The 27,225-nt window shown below is 34.7% G+C and overlaps 3 protein-coding genes across 4 annotated transcripts; 2 read left to right on the top strand and 1 right to left on the bottom strand.

The window, feature by feature from the left end:
* Window positions 1–6,189, bottom strand: LOC145642134 (uncharacterized). The gene is made up of 12 exons (XM_081693228.1): window positions 5,962–6,189; window positions 5,742–5,869; window positions 5,585–5,647; window positions 4,873–4,994; window positions 4,492–4,601; window positions 3,590–4,397; window positions 2,034–2,765; window positions 1,648–1,869; window positions 1,450–1,545; window positions 1,165–1,359; window positions 967–1,080; window positions 1–556 (listed from the first exon to the last, which is right to left on the bottom strand). The coding sequence occupies exons 1-12, from the start codon at window positions 6,060–6,062 to the stop codon at window positions 296–298; spliced, it is 2,952 nt and encodes a 983-aa protein (XP_081549354.1). The 5' UTR covers window positions 6,063–6,189; the 3' UTR covers window positions 1–295.
* A 2,925-nt stretch (window positions 6,190–9,114) lies between these two features.
* LOC145556428 (putative beta-1,4-xylosyltransferase IRX9H) lies at window positions 9,115–14,466 on the top strand. 2 transcript variants are annotated; one of them, XM_081618083.1, is made up of 5 exons: window positions 9,115–9,166; window positions 9,281–10,887; window positions 12,134–12,374; window positions 12,779–12,972; window positions 13,900–14,466. In XM_081618083.1, exons 2-4 carry the CDS (start codon window positions 9,941–9,943, stop codon window positions 12,947–12,949), a joined length of 1,359 nt encoding a protein of 452 aa, XP_081474209.1. In that variant the 5' UTR covers window positions 9,115–9,166; window positions 9,281–9,940; the 3' UTR covers window positions 12,950–12,972; window positions 13,900–14,466. The 2 variants fall into 2 exon arrangements, with proteins under 2 accessions (XP_081474209.1, XP_081474208.1); XM_081618082.1 differs by lacking the exon at window positions 9,115–9,166 and having other exon boundaries at window positions 9,187–10,887.
* Window positions 14,467–17,050: 2,584 nt separating this feature from the next.
* Window positions 17,051–24,431, top strand: LOC145642133 (tocopherol cyclase, chloroplastic-like). The gene is made up of 10 exons (XM_081693227.1): window positions 17,051–17,614; window positions 18,705–18,949; window positions 19,415–19,494; window positions 19,768–19,844; window positions 20,508–20,677; window positions 21,220–21,317; window positions 22,265–22,366; window positions 23,092–23,208; window positions 23,432–23,581; window positions 24,089–24,431. The coding sequence occupies exons 1-10, from the start codon at window positions 17,313–17,315 to the stop codon at window positions 24,263–24,265; spliced, it is 1,518 nt and encodes a 505-aa protein (XP_081549353.1). The 5' UTR covers window positions 17,051–17,312; the 3' UTR covers window positions 24,266–24,431.
* The last annotated feature ends 2,794 nt before the right edge of the window (window positions 24,432–27,225 follow it).

Genomic DNA, 27,225 nt, shown 5'->3' with positions numbered 1-27,225 from the left:
TGGCAACCAAAACGAGAGCATTCCACATTCATCATTGCAAACTGTTAACATAGGATAAACTCTAGCTAGTGTCAACTAATGAATTTTGATGTCAAAAAACAAGATAGTGATTCTAACTACAACTTGGTTCAACTGTGTGAGTAAAATCTTATAATGTGAAAATACCCTCCGGTGCTTCTAGATTTACAACGACAATGGGCTACCTCGAGAAGATAATGCTACAAAATTTGTTAAAAGTTACAAGAGAAAATGCTGTTTAAAGAATGCAAAATGTAAAAAGTGTGACATGGGGAAATCACCTCCACTTATCTCTCAAGTCTTTTCGCTCAGACATGATCCAGGTAACAAAGATTGCGGCCACAAGCACAACTATGGTTAAGAGAAGTAATGCATAGCTGAACTCGTCTGTCAGGGAGTCGTAAGTTTTTGAGGGAGCAAGTCGTGTTAAATATAAATCAGCTCCATACGCAAAGACGAGGGTAGTGGACTCTAGCTTGGCAGGTACAGAAATTATGCCTCTAAGACCTTCCACTTTGAGTGCATGTGTCACATAAGACTGCAAAACAGCATTATAAGATACATTATATATATTCATAGTAAATGACTAGCAAAAAATGGGACAGATACAGTACAAAAGGCTCCTACATGTCTGCAATTAAATCCTAAAAGTTATACGAGTTTGAGCATCAGCAAAGTGAGGGAGGGGAAGGAATGGACTTGTATTATCTTTCGAGTATTTGGTTTATTAAATGGGAGAAATATGGCCCCCTTCAATTTTCTTCCCCTTTTCTGTATCCAAAGTGGGAAAATGAAGTTCTTGTCTATTGCCTTCTTCATTTCCCCAGCCCCTTCCCTCCAAATTCTCAATCCAAACACACATCTATAGGGATTTGGAGCTTCATTCATCAATGTGGTATACTATATGCAAAAATAAAAAAAGCAATCAACCAATTGCCTATGATATACCTGTGGATTGATTGGCAACGCATCTGTAAGAGGTATAATTCCATCTTCCAATTCAGTAGCGGTTGGTTTTATAGATCGACGAGGGTCAAGAAAGCGCTTGTCAAGAGCCAAAACCTATTGAAGATATAGCACAAAATTATCATAATTAGCCACACAGCAGATGACAAAGCCTTAATGACACATAAGACTGAGCCTAACCTGATCGCCAACAGTTCCTATTAGAAGCTGTTTTGCTGTTATTCCTTTTGCAGTCAATGTTACGGATACTGTCTTCACAGAATGGGTGAAAAAATAAGTTTGCGATTTTGTCATAACTTCTGGTCGAGAGTACGATGAAACTGGTGAGGTAAGATTATGCTTCCCAAGAATGAGCTTCCAAACATTCTTGATGTCCTGCATATGCAAAGAATATCAGAAAATCACTCATATAAGTCGATTGAAATTGCATATTAAATAAGTACATAAAAAAGTTCGAAATAATACCGCTCGGGATTGATCATAGATTTCAATCACTGACATTTCATATCGGTTGGCCCTGAGATTAAAGTAGTGGTAGACAACCCAGTTCTCACTAAAAACCTTCAAGAGGACACAGCAAAAAAAAAAAAGGCATATAAGAACAGAGGTTTAAAATTACTAAGAGAACTAATGTCATAGGGGAAGAATATGTAAACAACTTACTGCACGGACAGGACCCTGTGAACCATGATGCGTCACGCGGTGTAATATCCGCCCAGTCACGGTATCTATAAGGTACACAACCAACCATGACTCATCTGGGGTCACTGATCCAATTTCACCAGCACCTTTGGGTGCAACAGTAGCAACAAATAACAGATTTTTGGAAATATATTTGAACAGAACATTTCGATCTGCCATTACTTTAGCTTGAGTGTGTACCGCCTACAGAAGAGCAAACATTTTTTAGAATCCATATCAGACGAGCAACAAAATATACATTTACCAAAAAAAAAAAAAAAACCCACAAAGATCAAACCAACATTCAACCCCCTCCTCCATATCGAAAAAAAAAATAATGCTAGTAATATGCATAATTAAAACCATACCTCACTTGCTTTCCTAGCAACGGTAGCAATTATCTTTTCCGAGTCCGAAGGGAATACAATTGACCACAAATCCCTTGAGCTGAAGCAAAATTCATCAGCTATCTCGCTCATACATTTGCTCTTTAATCCATGTCCTCTCAACATGTTATTTTCAGCATCAACAGAATACCAGTACACATTAATATACTCACGCTCAAATATGGCAGCAGCTTCAGGAGTCTTAGGGTATAAATGCAGATTTCTATCTACATCTACTATTAAATGAAGACGCTTTTCTGTTGAATCAGCAAATGGCAATGGAATGACATCAACAACAGAATGAGTCAAGCTCAGAGAGCTAAGCTCCTTCCCTGAGTAGGTATCAACAATTGAAAGAATGCCTGGTGCATCAATTCCATTCCCACAGCGGCCAACAACAAGAACAGCTGGATTCTCATCCATAGCATGATGATGAGGAACCTGCCACTGGTACAGATTAAGTGCTACAGGATTTTCACATGTATCAGACTTGCGCATGTTAGGCAGAAAAGTAGACCAAACGACTCTTCCATCTCCAGTGTGCAATGCATAAACTTTTCCAGATTTAGTCAGCACTATTAGCAACTTCCTGAAACCATTATGATCTCGGGTCAATTTGCTTTTCTCGGAACTTTGTAACCTCAATGCCTGGATGGCAACCATATCTTCAGGGCTTGCAAGCATCAGAGTACCTTTAAGCTTCAATATGTGTCCCTGAGTCATGTAAGTTAATCAGCTGAATAGCACAAATGTAGAAAATTCCAAATAACACTTGCCTGCCGCAAGAATTTGGAACAGAAAGCCAATGTAGTCTCCTGGCAAGTTGGTTGATGAAACCAATAAATAGCATACTTATTTCTTAAAGTCCACTTTCAAATCAAAGATAAAAGGTTTTCATTCACAAGGGCTTCTCTTTAGGAGAGGAAGAAGATATATTAGACAATCATTTTCTCAAAAATACCGTCATTCATAATATATACAGTTTTTTGGTTGCCAAGAAGGGGGAGATAGGGGGAGGATCACTTTTTGAAATGGAAGTAGTAACCTTCCCACTATAATTGTCTGCAAGGGTGTGGATACTAGAACCATGTAAGAGAGAGCTGGCAAACAAGGAACAAGGCGTTCCTGTGTTTTTTTTTTAACCTTATCCCACAACTGTGCCAAGAAAAAAGAGAGAGAGAGAGAGAGAGAGAGAAAGTAGAGATCTGTAGAGCCAGCACCTTTCATGTAGACCACCCCCCCCAAAAAAAAAAAACAAACAAAATTTAGGAAGACAGTCTAACAGAAGTAAAACTAGTGAGATCTGATTACTGAGTGAATTAATGTCAAAAATAAGTCATTTAAAGCAAAGTAATTCAACCATGCAGCACAAGACACTTGTAGTATTGCAGAATTAACAGCAGTGCAAAAGCAATAAAGACTAAACCCTGGAATGATTTTATATGCAATGACATTTACAAGATTAAATCACACAGCTATTTATTTACTGCTGAGCCTAGCTCTCAATTATAATAATAAACCTACAATGAAATGCATACCTTCAGCCACTCAAGAAGACCCTGCTCGACTTTGGCAACTGACACACCTTTCTTTTCTAGGGGTAGTTCTGAAGTTGTGACATCTACAATTGAAGCAAGCCCATCTTCCCTACTCCAAACAATATTACCTTGTTGCAATAATGATATAGAGTGATCTTCCATAACAACTAATGCCCTAAACCCATAAGATCTGTCGGTACGGATATAATTATTAATGAAAACCTTCTGAACAGTCCCTCGATTAGGATCAATCTGGATGCTTTCTTTCAAAATATCGGTACTATAATCATTACCAAGCTTCACTGTGAGATGAATTTGACTACCTCCTTGTTGAACAATTCCAAAAGCTAGCTGATCTTCTTTGAATGAAAGAGCACCACTAACAGCAGAAGAATCCTCAATTTTGTCCACAACCTCAAGCTTGCTTTGCTCATTGACTCTCAAGAATACAATATAAGAATTGCACTTTACAGCAAATATCCCTTCCAGGTTAACGGGTAACAAAGCCGCTTCCCCAGAAAATTGAGGAACAAGCTCATGAATAATTGTCTTCTGGAAATTGATTTTCCCATCTTTTAAGCTTATTAGAACCAGTTCTGTGCGACTTGCATCCAGAGCTACTAAGATTTCACTAGAGACGAGAGATATTTCACCAGAGAGTCCACCAGGACAGTCTACAACATCTTGATTGAGTAACTCACCGGTCTTGATATTGATTCCATAGGCATGTAGCTTAGAGGAGCCTGAAATTCCTACAGCATACATGACATCGCCACTAACCGGCTTGATTAATTGTTGAAGCTCCACACTGGCAATAAAAAATGGCATATAAAATATAAAGTTAAGGACATAAGCTTTTGGACAGTTAAGGCATAGAAACTAAACTAGATAAACAATTCAACCTTTCAAGTTCAATATTCCAGAGGGCTGCACCATCTAAACTTGAAATTGCATGAAGGCAATCATTACTATAAACAAGGATTAAATTATCACGCTCCACCTTCAAATCAGTCTGCATGACAGAACCAAGTAAATGTTATTAGATGGCCATATAATGTTCATGTACAAAAATACCAAATTTTTTGGGGCAGTTAAGATAAACAAAACAAAATGAAATGCTACACGAAACGGAGAAACTTTGATGATACCGGAAATTCATATTTATTTAAGCCAAGATCATTAAGCTAGGAAATCAAGAACACAATGGACACAATTCAGCTGCTATAGCAGACAGCAGAAGTTAAATCTACAACATTATTTAATGAGGAAATGTTATGACCAACCACTGTCAACAATGAAGATTCTGAGGGTTTCTTGCCAACAAGGAATGATTCCCACACCATCTGCCCATCGGGAAGATTCCATGCTCTAATGATACTTCCCTTTGATGAGAGCGTAATCACATCTGAAACAGAATTACATATGTTAACGAATGTTGTTCCTGTTTGATATCAGCAACATAAATACAATCTTCCTAGCTTTATGTATTTTAATTTTTTACAGTGTATTACCAATAGAACATTCACTGGCACCCACCAGAAATAGTAAACACTCAGCCCATCTCAATGAATGGAGAGAGTCCACCCTCCAGAGTTCTTGCACCCATAAAAGATGGGCTTCTGTGTTTACTCTCTATGTGCCGATCATCTCTCGAATAATAAAAAAGGTTGCACAATCCGACCACTACAAATAACAAGCTAGGATTCTAAAATAATAAAACCCTAAAACTCAGCCCAAAAGACAGGAAGTTCAAAGTCAACATCAACAGCACAATAAATTCACGGTTCGATCACAAAACCACTAACTACAGGATTTAAGATATCTTCTAGTTAACTCAACGCATAGATACTATATTATAAATACAATAGTCAAAATCATAAAATGCACAATTTTCCCATTAAATTGCAATTCCAATCAACCTATCCACAACTAATAATCCAGAAATTGCATCACAAAAAAGCTCAACCAAATCGAATACAACGGCGAAACACTTACATTTCCCAAGGGCGATATCAATGTGATCAATTCGATCATTTTCCCCAAGCACATGCCTCCAAACTACACAAAATCACCAATCAAAATCAAAATCTAATTTTCCAGCATTCAATACAAAATCACAATTCAATCAATTCCAAACAATCAAACAACTTACAAATCTCGCCGCGGCGAAGATCAAGAGATGCGATAACACTCTCCTCAGTGGAAACCACAAGCCTCTTCCTCCCCGCTTTCGGAGTATGGAAAACTGCTTGCTTAACTTTCCCTAAGTATTGCTGATGCCTGCGATTGATTCGAAGAAAACACCATGAAATTCAGCAAAATTGAAACAAGATGAAAACTGAGTTGAATTAGGAAAGAGAAATCACAATTACCAGTCAGCGAGACCTGCTTGATCTTCGTAGAGAGAGAAAACGAGTAAGGAAGAAGAAAGGAAGAGGAAGAAGAGAAGAGAAACCCTAATCGCCATTGCCATGGCGAGTAGCTGAGCGTTGAAAGCTCTCGAGGAGAGAGAAAATAGAGGTGGAGATCTGATTGGGGTTCAACACTCTGAAGGAGAGATGTTTTTCAGCTGGTATGGTTTATACTGAGCATCAAATTATGATGTTTTTATCGGATGCACATGAGATAAAAGGGACACCGATAAACCGATTCTCAAACTCTCAAAGTGTCGAGCCTGCTATCCCGAGCTGTGTTGATCGTTAAATTATTTGACCTAGTATAGTAATGAGGATACATCAATACATCAAGTGTTAAGGTGCATTATCTTGTTTTACTTGTGTTTAACTTGATAAGCTATCTCGAATATAAAAGTTATTCATTTGTGAAATAGGTTTTTAGTTATGGGTTGACAAGCAATAAGTTCAACTCACTCAATATTTTGTGTTTTAGGAGCATAAAATATTATTATCGTACTTTAGTTCTTAATATTTGATGTTCTTCAAATAAAGGTTCATTAGATAGAAAAGGTGGATAAGGGAGGTTGGAGGTGGTGGACGGTTGCGGGCATAAAACTCCGTTATAAGAGAGATTGTTATATACTCCCGGGTGTACCGTACACTCAACTAATTCAAGGTTAGTTTTTGCTTTTTATTTAATGATTAAATGAAAAACAATAATTAAATGAGAACAAAATACTTATAGGTGTATGGTACACCTAGGTGTATACAACAAATTCCACCGTTATAATAATTTCTTTTAACTACGAGAAAAGGGGTGGGGATCTTAAAATTAGTTGGATTGGTTCCCAAACTCGAAACTAAAGTTGGAAGTTTTGACCCATCGATTACGAGTTTCGATTCTAAGTACCCTGCTATATATATGTATATATATGTATATTCTTCGTAGTAGGTAAAATTAAAAATTTATATACTTTGGTCTATATCATTTTTAAGCTAGTTGGCATGATTCATAAATATCGTTATTCTATAATTTACGTTTAATTTGTTTTTCTATATCATATTTCATAACAATTGAAAATACGAATTCTAATACCTTGTTATTATATACTTTGTATTAAATTTGTTTTTCTATATTCTACTAACTTTTCCTTTTCATTCATTATTCTTAGTTTTTGTATTCGCCATGTCTTTACTTTAAATTCACAAAAACAAATACTCTATATGCCCATAGGTATGGTTTCCCGATTAAGTTTTTTTTATAGGTTTTGTTGTTATTAATTGATAATTGTTCATTCTATGCGAGAGAATTGATGTCAAAGTAGATGCTCAATGAAAGTCATGTTAAAGTAGATGTTCAATGAAATTGATATGCACAAACTAGCTTGAGAAGTGAGATTTAATTCGATCATGTTCTTTTAAATTGAATTGAGTTGCACTAAACTAAAGTAAAATAATTAACTTATTTAAGCTAAATTGAATTAAATTGAGCTTACATGTGCTGAACTGAACTTAAAGTAGTTCAATAAAAATAAGTCTATTGTCTAATAAGTGTTTGCTTAGACATAGTCAAAGTAAATTTGATGGCTAATGGGCATTCTCCTATACATTTGAATTTGAATTATTTAAGATATCCTGTTGTAAAATTCCTCCATATAAAACTTTGAGGAAAACAGTAAACTCTTAATTTACAGTGAAATAGCAATGATGCAACATATTTCCCTTGTTTAAAACATGTGGATTAGACTTCTGTTTCGAGTAATGTAGCATAAATTGGCGAGTCAAGGTGAAAAGTGAAATTTGTGGTACATGTTATATTGAGCTACATAACTAATTGTGTTCAAGCATATTTTTCGAGTCTTCACATTTTTGTTATGGAGCTTAGCAAATAAAACTCTTCATTCCTTAATCTATCTAAATTCCTCAACGAGGTTTCTGCAAAATTAATGTATGAAACTCATTTCTTTTGCATGGTGGACCTAAATGAAAACATTGCAATGAACTACTTTGTATATTAAATATTTGTGTTCTTTTTGCTGTAATTCCTTGAATCCTTTCACATTTAAAGTCAAAATACGAAGAATACTCGATAAACATGTATCCACATCTATTAAAATCAAATTGATAGAGTATTAAACATATTTCTAGGCCTCGACCATTAGCTTAAGTTTTTAGTTGACTTGGTCCTTCAACACAGTATCGAAGTCAGCATGATTTTAAGGTCTAATTAAATCAAATCCATTTAAATTTCATTTTTCTTAACTAGGTCTAAAAGAGATTTGGAAACCACAAATCATCATAATTCAACAAAAGGAGAATAGTAAAGTACTCCATATTAAGTATACTTCGTATATGAGTAATATTCTTATACAAGTATACAACTAATACAAGTCAATATCACAAGAGATACTTGTGAAATCATGGCATTGAAAAAAAAAAAAACAAAAAAACATGCACATCTCTTCAAAACTGTGTTGACCATTTTATGTCATCACACCCACAAACAAGTCTTTATTTCTTCATTCTTCAATCACAATCAACGGCTCCAAATCCACCATATTCCAACCCATAGACTTTTTTCATTTGATGGGAAATTTTTGATCTAAACCTTTGTTTCTTGGATAATCACTAATATAGTAAAATTATTATAGTATAAATTTCCTTCTTAAAAGTCTTATCCTTATTTTTCTTTTGGGTTTCCCCCCACTTGCTTTACAAAAGGATTTCCTATCAAACTAATAGATATGACAAAAGTTTTACGCACAATTTTGACTAGTAATGTCTATACTTAATTAGAGTCTGTTCTCTTCATTTCATTTTAGTTCAGCTCCAATCAATTCAGACCAATTCCTAATTTTATTATCTCATAAACAATTCATTTCAGATCTATTCAGTTTAGTTCATCAGAACATACCCTAATATAACGAGATCAATATAACAAAATTTTACCTAACTATAGTTTTCTATAATAGACTATGTAACTATGTTAGTTAAATATCACTTAAGTTCATTTATGTAGCATCGTACGGAGTATAATTTATAATCGACAGCCTATGACTACTTAGCCTTTAGTTAAAACCATATTACTGTTCAAAACCCAAAATTGAATTCCGATTATATTATTGTGCAGATCTATCGGCGCTAAAAAAAGAAAAAACCCAAAACGAATTACTCTATTTTGGTATGCTTCATTTACTCCCACAGTACCTCGCTGGAAAATTGCATTTCTAAAGATTCCCTGGGCTTATGAACATGAATGTGATATTATTTCTTACTTTCTCTCTCCTCTTTACAGGGTAATAGAGATCTTCAACACTTTCACCTTTCCACTTCCAATCATTTCCCCTCCAAAAATCATCTTCAAACCGCTTTGAATGAAGTAAAAAACAAAGGGTTACTCTCTACTCATTGTATTTTGGTGGAAAGCAGCTGATTTCAAGCACATTTTGTGGTAATTCTGATTCATATTTCTGCACTAATTTCATTTCCAAGTTGAAATCTTTGAATTTTCTGCTCATTTAAGATTCTGGGGGTTGCTTAATTTTTGGTGGGTTTTAATAGATATGAATTTCTGCTGATTTGGTTTTAGATTTTTCGATCTATTGCTTAGTTTTTCATGTAATCTGGGTTAGATCTTCATGGTATGATATTGGATGAGTTGGGCAAATTTGAAGTGTTAAATTGGAAATTTATGCTCCCAAAAGTTTGGAAATGGGGTTTGGGCATGGTTTATGCTGCTGTGGTTTCGAAAAGTATGCAAGAAGCTAGTGTTTGATGTGAATTGTAGATTGTTTTCTGCATTGGGGCTGTAGTTTTACTGATATTGTTTGAAGAAGAAGTTTTGGAGTGAGAATCTGATTATTTTCCTTTGAAAAATCAAGTGTTCCTAAAATTGGATTCTTAGGGATAAATAAGAAGTATCTGCCTGTGTATTGAGGGTGACTAGATTAGTTTAATGGCTTCGATTAGAAGAACACTTTCTCCAGTTCCACGACCAGGTTCGAGATCAAATGGTGAAGCCTGCTCGGTGGCTTCTCCATTATCCAAATCATCCTCAGCTGAGAAGAACCCTCTACAGCCTAGTGGATTATCGTATTCGTCTTATAACTCGTTGGAGTATGCATTGTATAGGGTGCATAATTTTGTTCTTGGTTTGTTCTCACATAGATCATCGCGCTCCCTAGATAGATCAAAATCGAAGGGGCATGTATGGAAGAAGGCTATCCTGCATTTCTCTGTCTTCTTTTTGGTTGGTGTCTTCATTGGATTGACTCCTTTTGGTACATCGAATTTTCCGGGAAGAATTATGCCCCAGCATCAGACTCTCTTCTTTGACATGATCCCTTCTGCAGTTAGATATCATTCTGTAAGTGCAAGAAATGTTTCTTCTATAGATGAGACCCAACTGGAAAATCATACATCAATAGGTGGGACACAGGATATTGAGAATGCTACTTTGCAAGAGCAACATCAAGAGTCAAAAGTGCAGATGGAAAGGATGGCAAGCGAAGCACTTACTGTTAAATCAGACATTGAGAATCCACCATTGGAAGCTCGTAAACTCTTGATAGTTGTCACCCCTACATATCCTCGGCCATTCCAAGCTTACTATCTCAATCGGTTGGCACAAACTTTGAAACTTGTCCCACCACCTTTGGTATGGATTGTCATTGAGATGAACTCTCAATCTGCAGAAACAACACAGATTTTGAGGAAGACTGGACTTATGTACAGACATCTGGTTTGCAATAAGAACATAACAGATGTGAGGGACAGATATGTTCACCAGAGAAATGTGGCTTTGGCACACATTGAAACACATCGTCTTGATGGAATTGTCTATTTTGCAGATGATGTGAATGTCTACTCTCTAGATCTTTTTGCAGAGTTGAGGCAGATAAGGTATTGTATTTCGTGGCTGTTGTTCAATTTCTTATATCCAATTAGTAGTTTAAAGTTGATCGTATGGATTTGTATTTGTATTTTTCTTCTAAACTCTTGTTTAATTTTGAGTTTGTCAAATGTAGGCAAAAGTACTTATGACCATTAGGCCATTATATTTTCGCTTATTTTCTAGTTTTCTCTTGATTTTCCATGGAAATTCTCATTTTGAGATCTTGGTCAAATCAAGAAGAATGTTGACTGCTTCATTATAAAATCATAATCATCCTAAGCTCCCTTTTTTATGTGTTTATTATATACTATGTCTGTTTGTGTCCTGGGTCATGCAGCTTTAACAAATTTACAAAGGGAAAACAACTGACTAGTCTTGCAGCAGAAATTGTTTATCACATCCTATTTTAGTTTATGCACCTGCCTTGGAGGTCAAAACTGCTATAAATTACTCCATATAAGTATATTTTTAGGAGACTGAAAAAGGATAAATAAGTTTTTCTTTTGGTTGATACCCCATGCACCTTAGTGGCTCTGCTACTGAGTTGATGTCTACCATCTCAACATGTATTCATCTTCATATTAAGTTTATATGTATTGTTGGGTCATGCTTTGATCAGTTTCTTTGAGTATGAGCACAATAAATTATTGTTTGCCACTGGTGGTTTCACAATAGAAGAGCTATTAAACTACCTAACTTGCTAAGCGTTATTCACCGCACTGGAAAGATAGATATAGTTATTTATTTATTTTCTCATAATAAACTAGTTTCAGTTGGTTGACCACTTGACCCAATGACGTGCTTCCATATGGATCAATTAATTGGGTTTTGGTGAGAATTTCGATGTTTCTTTGGAGGTATAGGATTCAACTCTGCATTTTTTCCTCTTGAAAAGCACATAAGAATGGAAATATTGGGCTTCTGAACTTTTACCCTTCTGGGTATATATGAATGTCTGTCTCCTGGCAGTGGCCTAGTAATTTACTAAATGAGCAATGATTTTAGTTTTTTGGAGAATCCTCTTAGAAAGCATTTCTCTGTCAATTAGATTTATGCCAACTAGTTTTATGGTGGAAGGGGTTCGCTATTTTTTTTTTTTTGCCAAAGCCCTTTGTAGTTGGTCCCACATTAACAAGGGGTTCTTTAAGACTGAATAGGAGTGTAATAGATAGTACATTTTAATATCTATAACTTGTCAGTCTCTATCTATTGCCTTTCCTCTAATGCTTTTTGGTTCGTTGCATATGATTCCAGGAGATTTGGGACTTGGAAATTGGCCAAACTTTCAGTGATTCGTGGTGCAACTTTTCATGATGGTCCTGTATGTAATGGGAGTCAAATTATTGGTTGGAAGACTGATGAAATGACTCGAAGATTTCATGTGGATAATTCCGGATTTGCTTTCAATAGTACCATACTATGGGATCCAAAGAGATGGCATCGTCCTATCCTTGAGCCTATACGGCAGCTTGACACGGTGGAAGAGAAATTCCAAGTTGGTTTCTTAATTTTTTTTTTGTGCAATTATTGTCTTGGCAAAGTGTGCAATTTCTATCCTTCTAGCTGGCAGAGTTAGGTTATCAAATTTGTGCAGTTTTGTGCTTGCAAGGATACTTAACATTGATCTAAATGATAATGATATTCCATTTCCGTTAACCCATGTCTCTGCTCAAATGGGATTATCTTTGAAAAGAAAACTATTACAGAAATGTGGTCCATGTATCTCTTACTTCTCAGTTCATACTATATTTGGTTTCAAATGAGCGTCTTATAGAAACAAAACTCAAGATTATATTTTTGCCAATCATATTGGTGTATGACAGATGCATTTGGCATTTTGTGTGCTGTCTTCATATTGGTGTTAGAGCTAATGGATTTTCCATTTATTATGCCTTACAGGTGAGTACATTTGTTGAGCAAGTTGTCGAAGATGAAAGCCAAATGGAAGGGTTGCTAGGGAATTGCTCGAGCATCATGGTGTGGCGCCTTCCACTTGAATCATCTTCCTCATCTTACCCTCACCAGTGGGTCATAAGCAGGAATGTGGAGAAGCAATTAACATCTAAATAGTCTGATTGATCTAAAGTGAGAAGGTATAAGAATTCCTCTGTTTATCAATTTATTTTTTTAATTAGTTTAACAATGCTCTAAAAAGACATTGGCTTTATGAATGCGTTGTTGTCTTGTTGACCTAAGTTAACTATGCCATACTCATATACGGAGTATTTCAATTAGATTGGCAATGTTTTAGCTACTCGGGCTTTACCTGAAACCTCGATGACCAGGGAGAGATTTCTTGATGACCACGGGCTTTACAAGGATTTTTCTCCAAAATTAGCATTAACCCCATCATGGTATCTCTGACCTTTTAAAATTCTCACCTTACAATCATTATAACCACATGATCCCTAAGGATTTCGGTTCCTATGCTTAGTTGCTCAACCCAGACAAAGACCATGAGTGACTATTCTTCCAAATTGCCTGAAAGCCAACTTCCTAATCATGATCCCTAAGGATTTCGTTTCCTATGCTTAGTTGCTCAACCCAGAGAAAGACCATGAGTGACTATTCTTCCAAATTGCCTGAAAGCCAACTTCCTAATCATGTGAAACCTTATTACTATGAGTTTATGGCAGTTGAAGTGATGTCTTTATGGACTAGCTATTTGGAGAAATAGTTTTTTGAGATACTAATATATAGTAGTCCATATATAATATTATATATGTCTTCCCCCTCTCATAGAATTTTTTTCTCCCTATCCATTTTCGTGTATATATATTTTTGTAATAACAATTTACCGCTTTATGTTTATGCTTCACCCTCAACTATAATTCTAAATAGTTAATAATTGAAATATCGAAAATTTGTGAATTCCGTGGCATCTTAACTTTCTTAAGCATTTGTTCAATGTGTTGGGCACAATCCCCCTTCTAAGTAGCTGTAAAGCTAGTGATGCTTTGATGAGTTGACTTCTATCTAATTTCCTTTTGTACTGATTATCTTGTTCATTTGAAATGCAGAAAGAAAAGTAGCTATAAGCATATAACAACTGCACAATCTACCTTTGGCAGCAGAATCAAGGATTCTTGTGCTGCGATCATGAAATCAAGACACCAACTGCAGGTTATACTAAGATTAACGCCCCCCACAAGAAGAAGAGGGAGTGTATCTAGGATTTTAAAATTTCCCCCGTAAGGTTAGGCATTGTTTTTGTACAGATCTTCAGTTATGTTCTGCCCTTCGAGTTGGCTGACTTACCTTATATTGATTTTTGCCTTTGTAAAGATGCAAAAGTGCGTTGAAATTTTAATGCTAGGATGGTAAAATTGTTCAAACTAGATTGAGTGATCGAAGGAGTTGATGCCCATTTTTGCATTTATTCTTTACTAGTCTCAGGCTCGTGAAAAAGTGTAACTCATGTTGTTGGTTGTGAGGAGGTTCATTGATACATCTCTGCGCCTACAAGCTTTATGCTTATCAGTTATATCTTTCATATATACCGTAGATATGAAATTATTCTGTAATTTCTTGAAATTCTTTGTTCCTTTTTGAAGTGTTTGAGAATAAACAGCAAACTTGGAAGATCAGTATAATAATGTGTAAGCTTATTATATGTATGGTCCACTTGTTCCTTTCTATAAAGCAAAATGAAGAGAATAGCAAGCAATGTAAAAGTTCAGAAGAGTCAGATTTGGTTATGTTTAACTTGTTAATACTGCAATCAGACTAATCTCATCAGTCAGTCAGGTTAGTCATAATTTGGGCTACCACAGCTCGGTTTTCTTTTGTGTCGAACCATTTTTCAATTACTTTTATCGCTTTGTTTTGCCTTTCCGACAGAAAAACTGTGTTCAAAACTCCTTTGGGCGGATTCTAATCGAGCTTTAGGATCTGATAAAATATTGTCGAAAATGTTATCACAATCATTAATTAATCAACAAGGGCTGATTAGTGATAGTGATGAATTGCAGGTAAGAATAACTTAACACCTGCAATTCCTTTATGCTCTTCCTAGTAAAAAAAAACATCCAAAAGATGGTGATGGGGCCAGATTATTTGAAATGGTATGAGTGCATTTCACTCCATCTTTCTTCTTTGCTTCATAAATTGAAGTACCACACCTCTCTTCTGTTTCCTTCTTTCCTCCATAGCTCTGATTTCTTGCCCATGATCGATCTCATCCTCCTCGCATTCCTTTATGGTACCTTCTTTTCGTGTATTATTCTTCTAGCTGTCTTTGCTATCGTACTTTGCCTCTTACTCGCGTTTCTAATTTCTCTCTTCTTGCTCGCCCTTGTAGACGTTTATGAAACCTTCTTGCTGTCATCCTCCTATTTCGAAACACTAAGAGCTGATTTCATGTTGGGCGTAATTTTGGCACTTTACACTGCACTACATCATGCAGTTTGTGTTGCTTTGTCCTTCAAGCCATGGGTTCAACGCGTATTTTTTCGGCGTAAATTGGTTCGTCACAAAGGCTGTCATTCATTCTGATGCACATTGCTTTGTATGTTCAGTACTCGTCTCTAGATTTATCGATGATCGATGGGCGACTTTGCACATTTTTGGGGGTGACAATGACCCCCATTTTATAGATAAAGGTTATTTTTGGAAATTTTTTTATGATGGTTACAACTTCATTTTAACCATTTTTGCAATAAATATTTTAACCCTATTGATAGTAAGTATGCTAATCAATACATTGAGTTTGAAGTCAAAATTATTTGTATTTAAGTGGATGATCGACTATAAGTTGATTAAAGTTTTGAGGGGTGATACTCAAAACCTGAGATTAAATCTCGTCTACATCATTTGCCATTGTAGCTCTCTCTTTAAAAAAAAAAAAAACATTTTAATAGCCATTATAAAACTTTCTTTGAATAAAAAATGATTGATTTTTGAATTAGATTTACCTCTAATAATTGCTTTCATTGTATTACACATACATTGTTTTTGTAAATATATTGATCATTAATGAATAAAATTAAAGCAATTGATTGAAGATAAGTTTGTCCCTTGTTGATTTAAAATTGTTGATTTGTACTTGTATGTTGCAAAGAGTTACTAGTATAATAACTTGTTGGATTGAACCTTTAAATTGAACTTTTTATGAGACATGTAAAATCCGTTGTTTCTTTTTGTTAGTCTGGTCGAAGATTTTGTTACCTTTATAATTTATGAGTTTGTGGACTTGAAAAGAGATATGATTAGTGAAATGTAGGGACGTGATTTTTAAGTTATAGTTCCTCATTTTATATCCTTGTAGTCGTTTACAAACTCAAAGTGAAAAAATGAAAAATAAAAATGGTGCTACAGTACAAAAGGGATGGGAAATGAAGAAATGCTTGTTTTATGGCTAATTAATCATCTCACTTAACGATAACTTTTTATCATTTATTAAAGCATGTATGTCAAAGTCAAAGAGAGGGTGAAACTAATTACATCAACTACTTGTGGCTTATGGCTTATAGATAGATGCACAATGAGCTTATTGTAAACATGATCCATGTAAAAAAATTTAAAGTCATATTTGATTTTAATCTTTCTCCACCTAATACTTCTATTTATAAATCTATAATGATATTTTCTTTTGTTAAATTCAATTAAAATGGATATGGCCCATAATCTTAATCAAATTGAAACAGGTGTCCAATAAAGATTTGAGAAAGATTATATCTAATAATGTCTTGAGCAATTCTAGATCTTGAAACAATCCATTCTCGAATCATAGTTAGGAAAAAAAAAAAAGTGATGCTATCAGTTGTTCAAATGGACTAAAAAATGTTTATATTGTGAAGCTAATCAATAACATACTCTATTGGACTTCACATAATTCGCTATTACACTAACCAAAATGGATGATTACAAGTTAACCTTGAGATCAAATGGATAAAAGTAAAACGACAAATAAATCAATAACTTTTTTTAACCACAATTAATATATTTGCGAAAATATGATCGAATATTTTGTTGATTTATTAACACTTTTATCATTTGATCAAAGAACAAATTAATAAAGCGGGATATGGGCTTTCTCACCAAAAATTAGCGTAAGTTGCTACTCAAAATGATACAATCTTACTCGAGTAAGAAGGACGTAATTAGAAATTACTCAGTACATTACTAATTTTACTCCGTACCATGCATAAATTATCCTAAATACAATACGAACAATCCATTTGTCTTTAGTCAATCCGTTGGCCTCTAATCAGGCCATTCAATCCTCACTCGTTACAAAATTGCCTATTCCATCGATATTGAACAATTCATTAACAATATTTTTCCTAAACCCAGTTCCTCCACATAATCACCCTAAAACTTGGCTGCATATTTGACACAATTTCACTCTTTACATTTCATTTTATATACACTTTTCTTCTCTCAATAGTCAATTCTATTGCATTGAATTAATTTATTTCAAGTATCATAAAGAATGAGTTTTTCAGCAACTGATCTTTCTTTTGGACTATCATCATCTTCAATCACTTTACAATCAATAAAACCCCACAAAATTTCCAACCCATTTGACAGTTTACCCTTTTCCAATTTTCAAATACCCTCAAATTTAAGGCTTCAAACTACTAGTAAAAGGAGTTTAATCCTTCATTCTTCAATGGCAGAAAGTGGGGTTTCTCCAGAATCTTCTGTAATGGCGGAGGAGAGAGAAAATGTTGCCATTAATCCTGTTTATGTTCCTACTCCCCCAAATCGTGAGCTTCGGCCTCCTCATAGTGGGTAATTTTCTTCATTTTTTTCCTTTTGGGTTTCAATTTCAATTTGCATGCGTTTGATTTGGATTGTTAGTATAAGAAATTAATTTGATTAATTCAGTCTTCTTTTGGTCTATATACTCCATGTTTGTGTGTTTTGCCGTTGTTTAATGCCATTATATTGCATAACCGAATAGGTCTTGTATACAACGAGTGTATAATTTGTAACATATTTAGTCACCCCGAATCATACAAGTGCCACTCCATTGTAAAAATTGACTTTTATGTGATTTGGGATGACGGAGTTTGATGTATGCAATGCACTCGAAATCAATTGATTAGACCTTTTAACCCCCAATTGTGCTAAAAGCAGGAATATACCTGAAAAAGGGAACCTTGAACAAAATTTTATACCCCACTAACCAAAGTTATGTGACCCAATTTGACTTGTATTAGCTAGTCTAACTTTGACTTTCCTTTAGGAGTGGCTAAATAGTGGTGTTTGTGCACATTATTCTTGAGTTCAAACAAAATATTATAGAAATTTATTTACAATTGGGTGGAATCTGTAATATTCACTTGTACTGCCTCTTTGGATATCCTGAAATCATTGATGACTAATGACATGGCTTATTCAATAATGTCTTACTGGGATATAGTTGCAATTAGAGTAGATTTGGGCTTTTCGATGACATTGTATCGTTGATCCATCTTGATCAATAGTAACTATAAGAACACCTGGTGGGAATAAAAACGCGTTAGTGAAGCATTGTCGATGTTGTTGATAGGTGTGATGTGCTAAGCCTTGTCCAAGGAAATACAAGTAGCTATTATGTTTTCATCTTTTAATGTTTACCTGCAGAAAGTTGTGTTTCACATGCTATTACCTTTTCTGAAAACATAGGATAGCTCCCATCTTGTTTAAAAGATTGAATTTATCAATCTATTCGAGCTTGTGGCGTGCTTTCTTACAATTTAATATTCTGTGTGTTGTTTGCTGTTGAGACTGCACATTTGTAAAATGTAAAATCTTATGCTTAGTTTCTTTTGTGTCCTTTGTATTTGAGTGACTACTGAATTTTAAATGATGTCTATTCTGTTTTCTACTTTGGAAGGTATCATTTCGATGGAAGTCCTAGGCAATTTTTTGAGGGCTGGTATTTCAAGGTCTCTATTCCAGAAAAGAGGCAAAGCTTCTGCTTCATGTATTCAGTTGAGAATCCTGCATTCCGCAAGAAATTGACCCCTGTAGAAGAAGCAAAATATGGCCGTCGATTTACTGGAGTTGGAGCTCAGATTCTTGGTGCTGATGACAAGTACATTTGCCAGTATTCGGAAGAATCACAGAAATTCTGGGGTGGTAAGTTACTGGGTTATGCCATTTTATACATGTGTCCTTTGCAATGTCATTGCAGATGAGCTTATAGATTGGTAAGATTAGTGGATTTACATATGTTATTCAAGCGACTGGTGCTGCCTTTTTCTGTGAATGTTTTTCAGTATGTTAATTTATTATCCTAGAGTTATTTTATTTTAAAATATTATTCTTCAATCCATTGGAAAAAAAAGGGAAAATGAAAAGCTTGTATGTTACTGTAAGAAAGGCCCTTTGGCTTTTCCTTTGTGAGCTTTGTACTTTTAGATCTTTTTTCTAAGTTAGGCCTATAATATTTTTTGGCCTAATATCATAGCACACAGTAAGTTGTGCCCATATAGTTTACTACAAAAAATTGCAAAAACGTTAAGCCATTATTTTCTATCTAGCATTACCGTTTAAAGTACTTCTTGTACCCCAACACTAAATTAAATCTTTTTTTACATATAGACAGGCATGAGCTAATGTTGGGACATACATTCAAATCTAGTGGAAGTTCACAGCCTCCCACCAAAGAGGTTCCTCCAGAGGTGCCATATACTTCAACTATATTTTGTATTTATAATTTTATATCTTTGCATTTATAAAAAGCAAGCTACTTGTTTTGACATTTGCTTGATTTTGTATTAGTATATAGTTTCTGGAATGACCTTTTATATAATTTTTGTCTGGTGATTTCTTTTTTAATCCTATATTAAAATACTATATGGATTATGGAGTTTTCAGTTTTCACAATTGTTATTTGTTAATAGAAGACTTTTAGTACCATTGCTGCTGATATTTTTGACGGTAATCTTTGATAGGAATTCAATAGAAGTGTGTCTGAGGGTTTCCAAGTGACCCCACTTTGGCATCAAGGGTTCATCTGTGACGATGGCAGGTGAAATCTTTTCCAGTTTCTCAGTATTGTCACCCTCTGGAGGCTCTTTTGTCATGTAATTGTTATATTATATTCCTGATTTTTTTTATGTGCATGTGTTACTGTATGACTTATTTCTGTGCATGTGTTACTATATGGCTTAAAGCTAGTTTGCTACGACATTTCTTCTCAAGACTTAAAAACCTCAAAATATTACAATAGCTGATTTTGATTATTAATGGTGTTCAGGATTGCTTGTTTGCTTCTAATATGCAGAATTTTTATTTTATTTTGGGGTTACTCTTGCATCATTGATGTTTTTGGTTATTTAAAGTATGTGTAATATTAGGCTTTTTTAGCAAGTCACCTGTCTGCAGTTTGACTCCCCTGAGTCCCCCCTCTGTTTTTATGTCAAGCACCCTTCTCCAATTTCAATGGGCAAATACTGTGAACATGGAAAGAATTATTAGTTACATTATGGGTCTTCTGTTTGAAGCTCTTACTCTGAGCATCTTTCTTTGGCTTAATATTTCCCTCATTAATAGCTTACTTGCTTTCTTGGGAGATTTTTAACTTTATTTTAAATCAAATATGCACTTATTATTTCTGTGCAAGTTAGTGTTCTTGGACTTGGTATTATACTTTTTGTTGACTCACATTACACATTATGTCTTTTGCTGACAGGTCAGACTATGTTGAAACAGTGAAAACAGCTCGCTGGGAGTATAGTACTCGTCCTGTATATGGCTGGGGCAATGTCAGTTCAAAACAAAAATCCACTGCGGGCTGGCTTGCTGCTTTTCCTGTTTTTGAACCTCACTGGCAAGTATGCATGGCAGGGGGACTGTCAACAGGTACAATTCTATGTTCTCAATAGATCTCTGGCTTAATGAGTGTTTCATTGGTACTTGTGTAGTTGAAAGGCATGAAATGTCGCTTACGTAAAATGTGTCGGTAAGGGTTACTTTGATAGTCTTGAGATGTATTATATCTTTTTCTCCCTTTTATTACTATGTTGTTACCGTCATACTAATTTTAATTCTCTTTTGTACTCTTTTATGAATCAAGGTTTTACATCCTGTGCTCATTACAAATTCATTGCAAAAGTATGAAATGAATTTTAATATGATGTTATTAAGAGTATTAATAAAAAAACACGAGAAGCTATACTCACTAGACTATCAGTAGTCTTATTGTGTCTCGATTGTACATTTGAAGTTGAAACATATTCTCATGCTTTCAAAACTGGTCTGATTGTTGTGGGCATGGCAATAAATTATTTCTTAGAGGCAGTTCTGTACCTTATGCACTTAAACATAATATTTAGAGCTGAAGTATCTTGCTGGGTTTTACTCTATTCTGTTGTATTTAAGCCTGATCATGATTTTGATTTCAGGATGGATAGAGTGGGATGGTGAAAGATTTGAGTTTGAAAATGCTCCTTCATATTCAGAAAAGAATTGGGGTGCAGGTTTCCCCAAAAGATGGTTTTGGGTAAATGCAATACTCCCCATCTCTGATTTGTGTACTTATTTTTATGGTTGTAAGCTCTTAGACACAAATTCAAGAAGAAACATTGTTGAATGATCACCTCAAAATTGGATATTTTGTGCTATATGTGAAACACTGAGTTGGCTGTATTTTCCTGGGTGCTAAATGTGATAGTCATGCAGTTCTTGGCCTCTTGGGTTAGTTGGCAATGCTAAGTTGTTTCTTCTATATTCTAAGGATGAATAGACTCTTTGCCTACAATTTCTATTCCAAATTTGAGCTTTACATATTGCCATGACTTTAAAAAACTCTCACACAAGATTTAAGGACTTATGGTCAATATAGCATTTTGATAAACAAGATCTTCTGCTTGAAAAAATTCCTTTTTTTTTGTTTTTTGTTTTTTGTTTCCCTTATAAACAGACTGTTGGGGTTATCTTTCCCATAATTTCAAAATCCTTCAAGAAGGCAACAATTTTTGAAGTAAATTTGATTTTGCAAATGTAATCTTTGCCTATATGCTGTTTACTAAATGATTTTGCCTTTGTGTGGGCATATGTTCCTATCTTCTGCTTGTCATTTTATTTTGCCTCTTTCTCTGAATAATTTATAAAATTGATGGCTATTGGTTTATTTAGTTGATCCATATGACTTGTCAACTTGGCTTGGGTAGGCTGTTGAAGATATCCACCATTTCATGAACTATGAATTTATGAATAGATGCATTAGATAATTATTATTTTGCTGTATGATTTAGCATTGTAGGAATTTCTAAACTTTTGTTGTTGCCTTGTCCTTGCTGCTCAAGGTGCTTCCTGGATTTGAGGCTTTTTCTATCTGTGTTGACAGTGTCTAGTGACTAGCTACTGGAGTAGTGGAGTCTCAATGCAGAATGTTATGTTTTTGTCTAATCTGTGGACAACACTAAATATGTTCACTTCCTTTTCCAGGTCCAGTGTAATGTCTTTGAGGGTGCTAAAGGAGAAGTCGCTTTGACTTCTGCAGGAGGGTTGAGAGAGCTTCCTGGTGGAAGAATTGAGAACGCAGCTTTGGTATGATTTTCCAATTTTATCTTCTGTAATCTCTACTCTTCATTTCTCTCTTTGAAGTCATTTTTTATGCTTCCATGTTAGGGTTTTTTAGTTGACTGATATGCAATTAATTGGTCATTGACACGACACCTGTATGGATAGTGTTCTTGAGCCCTAGTTTAGCAATAGTGTCTGAATATGTTGCTGAGCCTACTTTACAGAGCTTGTTATTTATTTATCACAAAAGTTGAAAGTTGATTGGCTATTTCACCATCTCTTGAAATTTAGCATTGAAATTCATAAAGAAGCTTGTTGTCATAGTTTTATGCTCTGCCTGCTGGCCAATTAAGCCATGACTGGTTAACACATGAAACATTGGAATAAAGTAGCAATTAAGGCATTATTAAGTTGTAGCTATAAAAACAGTGCACCATTTTAGAAGGTCAAGTAGCCAGACGGAATAGATGAAAAATATTAACACTAAATAAAAACTGCATTTAATGCACATAAGATCGCAAAAGTAATAATTCCATCTTTGTTCCCTGGGAAAATATATCTTTTGAGGAAAACTGCACCAGACCGGGCAAAAGCTCATGTGACCGGAGGTGAATTTTTTAGAGTTTCGACAGTGGGTGAAGTGGGGGGTGTTGGCTAAGATATATTGTGGTAATTTTGTTCTGTGGATTATGTTGCAAAATTAACTTCATAAGTTAAGGATTTGCTAATACCCCAAGAGTTTTTTACAGGTTGGTGTGCATCATGCTGGAATTTTCTATGAATTTGTACCATGGAATGGGTTTGTTGAGTGGGAGATTGCACCATGGGGCTACTGGAAAATTTCGGCTGATAATGGATCATACCTGGTAAGGACACCAGCATCTGAGAATTACCTCAAGTTGATATATTTATATATTCTATTTGAGAAATTTTTTAACAATACCTCATGTTGAACCAAGAACAAACAAATTTATTAATTTAAGATGAGTTCCTTTCTTATGCAAATTCAACACAAAAGAAAAAAAAAATAGTAAAATCTCTTTTATTTTCTGGAAATTACCTACTTAAATTTTTCCTCACCACGTGTAGGTGGAATTAGAGGCGAGAACAGAGGATCCAGGAACGCCCTTGCGTGCTCCTACCCCAGAACATGGCCTTGCTGTTGCATGCAGAGACACCTGTTTTGGTCAACTGAAATTGCAACTGTGGGAACGAAGATCTGATGGTAGCAAGGGAAAGGTTCTTATTTTTCTGGCACTTTGTTCATTTTCTCAATATTGCTTTGAATTTTTTATCATCAGTGCATAACTAGGCTGGCGAGTTTCTGATTCAAGTAGAATAATTACTTATAAGTAATACCATAAAATATCCATATATGAGAGTAAGGCTACAAAATAAATTAACATTACTGAACCGATTTTTACTTGATAAAACTAAGTTTTGCTGATTAAAGCTATCTTATTGCTAGTTAAAATTGTTTATCATTGATCAAATTATTTGACACTGATTCTATTGGAATTTTATTAGTGTGCTGAAAGTGAGCAAGGCCAATCACAAAACAAGTATTTGTTCTACTGATTGATGTTAAACTAACATGGCTTCATTTAATTTCCCCCTTTCCCATCTCCTTCCGAAGAGTGCTTGGGGGATGAGGAATGGGAGCCATGGGGCTATTAATGTTGCTCTTTTATTGGGGGGTAAGGGCTTTGCGAAATTCTGATTTGCTAAAATGGTTAATTGTTCAAGGTTATCTTGGAGGTTACCAGTAACATGGCGGCTGTGGAGGTAGGTGGCGGACCATGGTTTGAGGCATGGAAAGGAAGAACGACAACCCCGGAGATCCTAAGCGCTGCTCTCAGGGTTCCGATAGATATGGAGTCAGTTTTTGGTTGGGTTCCATTTTTGAAACCTCCTGGCCTTTGAAGCCACAGGACATTAGTTCTGTCTAGTGCAGTGGCTGATCTATACAATGTCTTGAGAATTAGTGTATGATTTCCGACTTTTTGTATAGGTACAAGTACAAGGTAACTCCTTTGTTATTATTCTTCAAATTTTAAACTCTAATAAATATATAAATAAATAAAGGCGAGATTGAGATTTTAAAGGTAAAAAAAGGCGATATCAATTTACTTTGTTCTTGAAAGCATTTTAGTAGCAGTATTTTCAAACCAATGTTAATTTTTTTGGAAAACATCTTGCATTAATTTTCATCCACTGTTATATTATTTTCAAAATCATGTGGTTTTTATTCATTGCCATGTAATGTTATTTTCTATGCTTCGTCATCCTATTTATTTCAGGAATTCAGGAGCACCTGTGTAAAATGTGTAACAAAGTGTACCCTAAAAATTGCGGATGAATGAGGGTTTGCAACAGTAGAAATGTTCTTTTCAACCCATTTAATTGCGGATGATTATGGGTTTGCTCGAAATCTTCATTTTCAACTCATTTATTTTTCTTTAAACATTAACTACAATTATGACCCACATACATGTACGCGTCATCAATAGAATAATTTGATGATTTGATAACTACACAAGAACACAACAGTATGTTATTGGTAGGCTAGGGTTTTTTTTTTAGGATGCCCACTCGGTTCCTCGGAGTCTAGTTCCAACTACAACCGGAATTGATCTGGGTTGCAGACCTAGCTTATGGTGGGTGAGTCTCCTAATAATAATTTTTGCATACGGTAAGACTTGAACCATGACCTCCCTTAAGTGACATCAAGTTGCTTATTACTTAAACCAACTCTTGTTGATTGATAGGGTTAGTTACACAAGTAAGCTTGTCAATCCGTGAAGTTTCCATAGTAAGCATACATATTTTTTGTCACCTAGCTAGTTCAATTTCGTTAAGTATATAAGTGAACTCATGCCACATACAGAGTAGATTTTTTAGAATATATTTGACTCCATATTTGAGATTAAGACTTCAATTGTTATTGTTAACAATTGTTATTTCAATTGTTATTTCATTTTTGTTTCCAATAGACATGTAATATTTTACACACAAAAAATATAAAATATATTACAACTATTGATAAATTTCAAAACAATATGAAATGGGCATGGGCAACCCGAACAAGGAGGAGGAGAGTTTGGTCCACAAACAAGGCTTTGGAGCTTCCATGCTAAAACCAATTGGCAATAGTAGGAGTAACTCCTCTACCTTATAAAGTGGAACTATCTCTCCTCTTTCTCCAATGTGGGACACTCACAAGTGGGTTACAATGGATTTCAACAACTATAACTTTCAATACTCATCTTATACTCGTATCTTACTCGTATATAGTATTGTTTCCAATGGCCACCTGTTAATTAAAAAAAATTATTAAGAAAAAGGGTTTATTACTAAATAGGTAATTCAATTGCCTCAATAATTGGTCAATGATTTGCTAGTTTCCTACAATAAATCATAATCATCAACGATCTAATCAGACACATATAAAAATCATAAAAAAATAAACAAATATATATAATCGAAAAAGTCCATTACCCCGTGATAATGCCAGGGATGGTATTAATCCCAATTATTTGACATCACATTAATAACTTACTATATTTCATACTTCATTTTCAGTTTTCACGTCTGTCGGCAATATTATCTATATAGTTGGTACAAAAATAGTTGGCAATCAATTTTAGAAATAGTAACACATTATAAATTGTACCAATTTTAACATGAGACTATGAGAGGTTTATGTAAGATTAACCGTCCAAATTAAATAATAAAAAGTGTAACGCTACTTTGAGATTACTCACGTGAGCGGAGCTGGTTATATTTAAAAAAAAAAGTAAAAAAAATATAATTATATAAAACAAAGTCGGAAAAAAATAATAATTTACTCCTAAGCAAATATGTGTGCATAATTAATTGTATTTAAAATAACTTTTAACTTAATTTTAATCTTCTCTTTATAGTAGCGGTTTGTAACCGGTTCGATTTATAAGCGGCCATCCGGTTCATAAATAGTTTGATTTATGACCCGTTCGGTTTGTAAATGGTTCAATTTATAATCAGTTCGATCGGTTTATAACGATTCGGTGCAAACGGGTCGCGGTTTGTTAACGGTTCGGTGTAAATAGTATTTATCTCAGATCAAACGGTTTCGGGTTGGAAACGGGTTCGGGTTAGAAATATTTTGGTTCTTTTACGGTTTGGTTTTATTTCAATTCGGTTTAGAATTAGTTCGGTTCGTTAATTAGTTCGGTTCTTATACGGTTTAACATTATTCGAATCGGTTTGGTTTCAGGTTCACTAAAATACGCTTCGGATCAGTTTTCGATTTCAAAAAATCGGTTTTTATTTGGTTCGATTCTCATTGGAGTCAGTTTGATTCGGGCAGTTAAATGATTTAGGTTTGCAATTTGATCGCACTATTCACGAGACATTGAATTATTACATTCCAGAAGTAGTTAAAAATCATGAAATTGTTCTATGAGAGAAAAGTAAACAATCACTCCAATGTTTTTTTGTGAGGAGTTTGAATATTAGACAAGTTTTGATATGATCAATGAGTCAAATATAGTAAGGAGAATATTCCTCGGATAGAATGGGTAAGCAACCACACAGGCACACAGGCACACAGCAGAAACGTCAAACACATGCATGGCTGAGTTATTGGCGTTATTGTAGTGTATAGTTTTATTAGGAGTACCAATTAGGAAACAACTATGAAATTTATAGCATTTTAGTTTCCTTTAATCAAATTAATGAGTCATTTTTTAGCATAAAATAATAATAATAATGAGTCATTTCACTTACGTTTTTATTTTTTTATTTTTTATGGAGTATTCTTTTTAGGAAAGTCACTTCACTTACGTATAACAAAATGATACGGAGTACTGTATTTACAAGGACGGGTGAAAATCGATTGAGAA

This window comes from Chenopodium album, chromosome 8, assembly GCF_948465745.1.
Source record: "Chenopodium album chromosome 8, dcCheAlbu1.1, whole genome shotgun sequence".
NCBI classification, from domain to species: domain Eukaryota; kingdom Viridiplantae; phylum Streptophyta; class Magnoliopsida; order Caryophyllales; family Amaranthaceae; genus Chenopodium; species Chenopodium album.
Note: the sequence above shows the minus strand (reverse complement) of the source record. Positions and strands in the feature narration are given on the sequence as shown.